This window comes from Chrysochloris asiatica, unplaced genomic scaffold, assembly GCF_000296735.1.
Source record: "Chrysochloris asiatica unplaced genomic scaffold, ChrAsi1.0 scaffold00007, whole genome shotgun sequence".
NCBI classification, from domain to species: Eukaryota; Metazoa; Chordata; class Mammalia; order Afrosoricida; family Chrysochloridae; genus Chrysochloris; species Chrysochloris asiatica.
The window spans coordinates 4,119,387-4,128,052 of NW_006408525.1; the positions used below are offsets into that span (position 1 = coordinate 4,119,387).

At 45.4% G+C, this 8,666-nt stretch overlaps 1 protein-coding gene across 1 annotated transcript in view; it reads left to right on the plus strand.

Annotated features, from left to right (window-relative positions):
- FNDC8 (fibronectin type III domain containing 8) overlaps positions 1-8,131 on the plus strand; it is an 8,707-nt gene extending 576 nt beyond the window's left edge. The window contains exons 2-4 of the mRNA XM_006832324.1: positions 4,453-4,822; positions 6,827-7,063; positions 7,979-8,131. Of these exons, the coding sequence (XP_006832387.1) occupies positions 4,453-4,822; positions 6,827-7,063; positions 7,979-8,131 (760 nt within the window). The remainder of the gene's footprint in view (positions 1-4,452; positions 4,823-6,826; positions 7,064-7,978) is intronic.
- Positions 8,132-8,666: the final 535 nt, after the last annotated feature.

Consider the following 8,666-nt stretch of genomic DNA (forward strand, 5'->3'; position numbering starts at 1 on the left):
CACACACACACACACACACACACGTATGCCCTCCTGCATGGCTTCTCTTCCTTTATCTTCCCCTCTTGATGCCTTCACCTGTGTAATATGTCCCCCAATAGCCTCCCTTCCCTCAGTCAAGTCTAGTGTTTCTCCTCAATGATTCTAGTTTCCTTTACTTCATTTCCCAAAGCTCTTGGAGTACCTGCGAGGTGCTTGGTCCAGTGCTAAGTTTCAGGGATGCTGAGCTAGAAAGGACAGTCCCTGCCTTAAGGAACTCCCTATCTGGTGGTGGTGGGGGGCAGGGGAGTGTCAAGCATTAATGAGAATGACACAGTGCTATGAAGGGATACCTTGAAGAAAGAGTATAGCTTAGGGGGTTCAAGGTGGCTTCTTGGGGAATGAATTATTGGAGGCTTATTGGAACTGAATTTCCAAGAAAGTGAAGTTGACAAACGAAGGAGTGGAGTGTGGAATACTGAGGGTTGAGCCAGTCACACACCGGGCCTGTTTCATTGTTTAGAAGGCCCCTGTGCTTGATTTAAAGCCCTGATCTACTCTTGAAATTATTGATAATTTTAAAAAGTGGGCCCTGCACTTTTCCTTTTTCATGGAGTTTCTCCAATTCAGTGAAAGGGTGAACAGAGTGTCCAGTCCGTAAGGAACTGTAAGTCAGCAGGTGTGACTGGAGTGGTAGGTGCTTTTAGGAAACATCATGGTAATGAGAAAACCTGAGTTCAAAGTCAAGTTCTAATGCACTGGCTCACAAGGTCCATTTGAACCAAAAGGTCGGCAGTTCAAATTCACCAGTGTCTCCTAAGAAAGCCTATTCAAGGTCACTATGAGTTGGAACCGGCTTGACGGCACATAATAACAACAACTGCCCACTTAGATATATGGCCTTGGTGGTGGTGGTTCCAACTCATAACAATCTTGCATGGGGTTTCTGAGGCTGTAAATTCTTACAGGAGGAGAACGTCATGGGTCTCCCAAGAAATAGCTAGTAGTCGAACTGTTGACCTTGAGGTTAGCAGCCTATCCTGTAACCACTACACTACCAGAACTCCTTAGATCTATGGCCTTAGACAAGTTAATCATAATCAGTAACCTCAGTCTCTCATCTGCAAAATAAGGCTAACACCCATGTGGCAGGGCTGTTGGGGAAATCAGAACAAGTCAAGTGGATGTGGAAGGCCTCACTGCCTTCCACATCCACTTCGGCACCAGTGTGTCCAATAAGTGGATCCAGTCTATAGATTCACTAGGACAATCTGAAGTATAAATGACATCAGTACACAGACTCCTCAGTCTAAATAGGACCCGGGAGGGGCGGGGAATCAACATGGGCAAGTATACGTGATAGCTGATCAAGACTTCTTGGGAAAAGATCAATGAGGTCCATAGGATCCACCATGAAGCCAGAGGCTGACTGGAGGAAGGGATCCAGGGGTGGCCTTGCTGGACCTGGCAAGGCAGCCAGGGAAGTGGCACAGGAAGTAGAGGAACCAGAAAGCACTGGAGGCAGAAGGAAACTATAGCATGGTATGAGGAAAGCATGAGACAGAGACATCTGGGTTCTAATTCTGCTATCAGCTCATTGCATGACCCTTAAAGGTTCTGTGACTGTTCTCGAAAGCAGGGTTCTTCCAACTGTGAATTGTGACCCATTAACAGATTAAGATATTATTTAGGTAGTAGAGGCCAGTATTACAAAAATGAAATAAAACATGAAATTCCAGAGTACATTGCACGTTAATGACCACTTTGCGAAACATTTGCTTTAGTTATATACACTGTTGTGAAGTGCTGTCCAGTCGGTTCCAACTCATAGCAACCCTGTATAAGGTTATGAATTTGAATCGACGATCTTGCGGTTCAAACCAACTTTGTGGTTTAGTGCTTATCCTACAGTGCCACACCAGTTATATACAAGTATATATTATATATGTTGTTGTTGTTGTGAAGTGCCGCTGAGTCATTTCTGACCCATAGCATCCCTGTACAGGGTTTCTGAGGAACAGCTGGTGAGCTTGAACTTCCGACCTTGCAGTTCAAACAGCTTTGCAGGACAGTCTGGTGCATTAACCCACAGCACCACACCAGGACTCCATATACTCCATATATTTTATATATATATATATACATACAAGTATAAATTACGTATGGTGGTAGTGATGTGATGTGGAGTTGGTTCCAACTCATAGTGACCCTGTATAGGGCTTCCGAGACTGTAAATCTTTATGGAAGCAGAAAGCGTCATCTTTCTCCTGTGGAACGGCTGGTAGTTTCAAACTGCTGACCTTGAAGTTAGCAGCCTGACTCATAACCATTATGCTACCAGAGCTCCTTACGTTATATATAGTATATGTTATACATATCGAGTCCTGGTGTGGCGCTGTGGGTTAATGCACTGGACTGCAAAGTCGGTTTGAACCGCAAGATTGTCAATTCAAATTCACAACTTTATACATGGTCGCTATGAGTTGGAACCCACTGGACAGCACTTCACAACAACAGTGTATATGACAGTGTATAGCAGTATACATTATATATAAGCATATATATTGCATAGATGTGTGACTTTTTAAAATCTTTGTGGGGGCAGAAAACTTCTTTCTCCCATGCAGCTGTGGTTGGGCTTCAACCACTGATCTTGTAGTTGGAAGTCCAGTGCTTATCCTATAGAGTCACTGCATTCCATATACTTATGGTAGTGGTGGTATGCCAGGGAGTCGACTCTGGCTCATAGCAAGCCTGCATAGGGTTTCCAAGACAGTAAATCTTTATGGGAATATATAAAGATATATATACGTTGTTGTTAATTGCCATCTAGTTGATTTTAACTCATTGTTGTTGTTAAGTGCCATTCAGTTGGTTCCAACTCATAGCAACCCTGTATAGAGTTTCTAAGGAGCAGCTGGTGGGTTTGAATGGCCGATCTTGCAGCTCAAACTGACCTTGTGTTCCAGCGCATTATCCTGCAGTGCCACTAGGAGGGACCCTATATAGGGTTTCCAAGAATCTGCTGGTGGGTTTGAACTGCCAATCATATGGTTAGCAGTCTAATGCTTATTCTACAATGCCACACCAGGATTCCATCTTTCCATCTCTTTGTCAGTTTATCTATAGAACCCAAAGATCCAGCAGTTTAAATCTACCAGCCATTCTGTAGGAGAAAGATAAAGCTTTCTGCTCCCACAAAAATTTTAAAAAGCCTCTGAAATCCTCTATGGGGTACATATGAGTTAGGTCTGACTCAACAGCACACAACAACAACAACAACAGTTATATGAGTCTGTATGTTACGCTACCACATAAAATGTTTTTACTTTAGGCCAAAGTAAAAGAGATCTGAAAGCCGAACTTTTTGGACTGCATTTCATTGTTTAAAAAAAGGTTGAGAGAGGGAATTGTAATAGCAAAGAATTGGCAACCATGCAAATATCTGTGTAATGGAAAATCATACAACAGTTAAGAAGAATGAACTAAAGCTACATCTATCACTATAGATGGATCTAAAGAAAGATGTTGAGTGATAAAAAAGCAAGTTTCAGAGGATATGTACTGCATGATAGCATTTATATAAAGCTTTAACATATACCAAAAAAATTTACTAGATCTTGCCTAAGGATAACATACATATGTAACAAACCTATAGACATATGTGGGAAATAAGAAACACAATTTAACTGCACTGTGTTGGTGATTTCTGGATAGGAGGATGAGGAATGCAGTGGGGTGAGAAATACACAGGGGGCTTTACTTTACTGATAAGGTTTTATTTCTTAAGCTGAATGGTGAGTAAATGGAAGTTTACTATATTATTCTTGATATCTCTGTAGATACTTAAAATATTTCATAAATATTTTTTTTTAAATCAGAATGGAAGAGTTTTTGAGCATTCACCCAAATACATTTATATTTGTCTGCACTACTGTTAATTTTCATGTTATGTATTTGAAAATAAATATTGTGAAATGCTTTTAAAATGTGAAGTCAATAAAATTAGTAAACAGTAAATTCAGCAAAGCTTAAGTTATTATTTTCTTTTTTAGGTATTTACCCATCCCCCAATAGATCATTTTGTGATCATCCCCTGGGGTGTTTGCACCCCACTTTGGAGAAGGGTCTCAGAGTTTTAACAGGGGTTCTCAAATTGTGCTTCTCAGAACATCAGAATCATCTAAGGATCTTATTAAAGATGCAGCTTCCTCAGTTCCACTCCAAACCTGTTGACTTAGAATTGCTGGGGACCAGGAACCAGGAATCTGCATTTCTATTAAGCACCCAAGTGGGTTTGCTGCACTGTTACAGAGCAAAAAGGATGTTCTGACCTGTTAAGAAGCCATTGTGGATGATGGGGAATCAGACTCAGGACTGCCCTCAGGGAGATTCCAGACGGAGTGGGCTGCAGTGATCTCTCATTTCCCTGGTTCCGTCACCTTGCTCACCTGTCTTTCCCTCCCAATTCAGGAAGCCAGTGCCAGTGCAGGATTCTGAATGCAGCTCAGATGACACCAGCATCTCCCCCATCTCATCCACCTTGTTGAATCCCATCAAATTGACCGTCACCCAGCCCAACAGCAGTTTCTTTGCAGGGATGCTGGAGGGGGAGTTGAATAGATTCAGCTTTTCCTCTCTGACCAAGAAGGTAGAAAAGAGGGACCTGGCTCTCTGCTGCCACCAATCTCAGACGCAAGTGGTCCCTGGGGGCCTTCTGGACCTTGACAACCCTGAGCTGGACACAGACACCTCCTCAACACCTTCTGAATCCTCTGTGGTTGTGGATGTACCGGAAGCACCCTTCATCTGTGAACACACCGTCACTGACTCCACAGCTGTGGTGGGTGGTACTTGCTCACACTCAACAAAGGCCTCCTCTTTCCACCATCCAATGCCAGGCACTGGGCTGAGCTCTGTGGGAAGTGTGACAATGCCTCAGACCTGCATCCTGACCTCAAGTTCATGGTTTAGTAAGGGTGTGTGTCTAAAGAGCTCTGATGCAAGACACAAAGGGATCAATATTAGAGGGAAAGCTCAGGTCAAGGGCCACCAGGAACTCAGAGGCAAAGAAACATGACTTCCAGATGCAGGAATCAGCTCAGTGGTTTTTGGTTAACGTTAGGAGGTGGGACAGAGGTAGAATTTAAAGAGGAAACTGGAGCTTCACTTGATCTCAGGTCCTAATCCAGTACTTTTCACACTTTAACCTGCTACATAGATGGCCTGATGTTGTTGTTGTTGTCAGGTGCCATCGAGTCGAAACCAACTCATAGCAACCCCATGCACAGCAGAATGAAGCAATGTCCGATCCTGGGCCAACCTCACTACCGCTGCCACACTTGACACCATCAATGATGCCACCTGGCTGATCCATCTCGTTGGTGGTCTTCCTCTTTTTCTCTGATGGCCTGATAATCTTGTTAAAATTCAGGTTCCTGAGCCTTCTCCCCTGAGGTTCAGATTCACTAGGTGTCAGGTGGGGCTGTCACTGGCCTATGGACCTACATGTTGAGTAGCAGTATCCTAGAGTTGGGAAAGGGGAAATAGAGGGGAATTGAGGAGGAAAGTTAGTCTGGGGTTATTTGGGGGAGCCCTTCCAATGTTAGCTATGGTAACAATTTTCTGTGAGCCATAGGCACAGTTGAAAGGGTTGTATCAAATTATTGGCAAAATTTGTATCAGGCTATGGGAACTATGGGTGCAATTTGGGAGTCCTGGTGTGGCACTGTAGGGTAAGCACTGGACTACTAACCACAAAGTCAGCAGTTCAAACCCGCCAGCGGTTCCTTGGAAATCCTATACAGGGTCTCTGAGTCTGAATCAACTTGAAAGAACTTAACATAGGTGCAACTTAAACTGTTATTTTACCTTTCAAAGTGTGGTCATTCCCCAGAGTGACTGCACACCACTTTGGAGGGTGGACTTAAAAAGTCTTAGCAGGGGTTCTCAGAGCACCTGCATCAGCCATCTGAGGAGCTGATTAAAGAGGTAGCTTCCCCAGTCCCATCCCAAACCTGAACTCAGATTCTGGGGACCAGACACCAGACCAGCAACATCAGTATCACAGAACAACTTGTTAGAGACATTTCTGGCCCCTACCCTGGGCCTCCTCAATCTTAAATTGTGGGTGTGGACCCAGCAATTTGTGTTTCAACAAGTCTTCCAGGGTTTTCTGATGCACACCAGTATGAGAATCCCTGATCTAGAGAGAAGAAACTGGAAATAGAGGACCAGACAGGAGACAGCTAGTACCAGAGTCTAAGGTGTCATAAAAATGCCCTGAGATGCTTGGCAAGCCAGGTTTGGTAACCACTGTTGTAGTGGAAAGGAACCCTGGTGGTACAGTGGTTAAAGTCCTTGGTTTCTAACCCAAAGGTTAGTGGTTCAAACCCACCGTTCTGTGGAAGATGTGGCAGTCTGCTTCCACAAACATTTACGGTCAGAAAGCTAGTCTACTGTGTCCTGCAGGGTCACTGAATCAGGCTTGACAGCAGTCATTTGAGTTGGCTTGGTTACAGGGCACTGTGGGTTTTAGAAATGGTTTGAATCTTGGCTATGCCACTTAATTGCTGTATGACCCTAGCTGAGTTACTTAGCCTTTTTGGACCCTTAACCCCATCTGCAATGAACAAGGTGGACAAGATGCTCTGTAAAGTCCCTCTCACCTGATGTGGACTCTAGAGTCAATAAGACATATGGACTGAGGGCGCACCCCAAGGTGACAAGAGGCTACCCAGGGATGACTGAGGGGCGGGGAAGGAACAGGAGACAACATCCTGAACTTGCAGGGGTGGGTGGTAGGACAGACCACATCTGAGGAAGTCTTGGGCCTATCTTCCCCCAGATTTCCTGGACCTATGCCTTGGGCAAGCAGCAAGTCAGTTTCTACCAGGTCTTGCTGCAGGAAGTAGCCAAGATAAAGGACAATGAGCTGCCCAAGACAAAGAATCGTCCATGGATCTTCAGCAAGATCTTTGGCACCACCGTCAAGCTGATGGAGTTGAAGCCTAACACCAGTTACTGCCTCACTGTCCGTGCAGCCAACACAGCTGGGGTGGGCAAGTGGTGCAAGCCCTACAAAGTGAGCCCTGGGAGATGGCTAGGGGCATAAAGTATGGGGCTTTGGAGGTTGGGGACATTTTTATTGTGAAGTGCTGTCAAGTCAGTTCCAACTCACAGCAAACCTGTATGGGATTTCTGAACGACTGGTGTGTGCAGTCTAGTGCTTATCCTACAGCGCCACCCCAGACCCTCACAATTCACCTTTCTGCTAGCAGCCATGGGCTCAAACAATTGTTGGAGGGCGCAGGACTGGGGAGTGTTTTGTTCTGCTAAATTGGAACCGTCTTGACAGCACCTAAAAACATGCAATTCTAGGATTTTCTCTGGGAGGGTTAAGGATTAAGTCTCTCTGGGGTTTAAAGAGTCCTGGTGGCTTATTGGGTTACCCATAGGGCAACTAACAAGGTTAGCAGTTTCACTTCATCAGTCACTCCAGGGGAGAATGAGGCTGTCTGCTCCTGTAAAAATCTGCAACTTCAGGAAACCCTAGGGAGTTGTACCCTGTCTTAGGGAGTTGCTATGAGCCAGAATCAGCTTGGTGGCAGTGGTTTTTTGAGGTTAGGGCCTACCAGGACTGCAACATCACCATGAGATTTTGGGATTCCACAATTCAGTACCAAAATTTGTATGTGGACCAGGAAGACAGGGGCACTGGGGTAAAGAAGGGTACAGCCTGGGGGTAGGGTGGACACGGTAAAGAGGCCTGAGTTCACAGTCCTTAGTGGAAACATCATACTGGGGAGGCACAGCCTTGAATCATGTTTGGTAACTATCAGATAGATAACCTTGAGCAATTTCAGGACCCTTTTTGTGTCAATGATTAGGTTGGAGAAAGCTATTTAAGATCCTATCTAGCAGACAAATCAGAGACAGACAAAAAGTAAGCCAGAATCAGGTCTGGGAAGGAATCCTGAGGGGCTTTGTTTTATTTCAGTTTGCAACTGTGGCCACTGACTTGAACAGCTTCCCCGAGAACAACCCTATTCAAATCACTGTGCAGCGCAGGGAACCACAACGGAAAACTGTAACCATCGGGCTCAATGAGATGCGGAAGCTAGAGGACCTTGAACACCTATTTCCCTACTAAGGGAGAGGTCCCCAGGAAAGTCCAAGTATTTTCAGCGTTGGCCCAGGGCCCTGAGGAGCCAGAATCATGAGATGTACAACCAACGGCCCGTCAGAGAACCACTGACAAGCCTGCTAGCCCATGCCCGGGCAGCCGGGTACTGCAACTCCAACCCTGGGCCAGGACTAAGGTCAGGCGGGAGCCCCATTCACCTGGGGACATCACAGGCTAGCCCAGCCCAGCCCCTGCCCATAGCTGTTAGTCTCCCTGTTCCCATATCTGGGCTGGGTCCAGGTCCCTCATTAAAGAACTGCAGGTCACCCAGCAGCCCTCCATTTTGTTTTCTTCTGTGGAGTCTCAGCTGGGTCAGATGTAAGTAAACATTTTCTCCATTCTGCCAGGACCAAGAGTCCAGGTAGGTGGCAAAGAGTGGCCATGGAACAGGACACTATCACAACCAACTGCTTGACTTACCACCGCCACCTTTTCCTTTGGGAGAGACTGGCACATAAAGGCAAAAACACTATCGTATCAGGAAAATCAGGGATTTTGGACA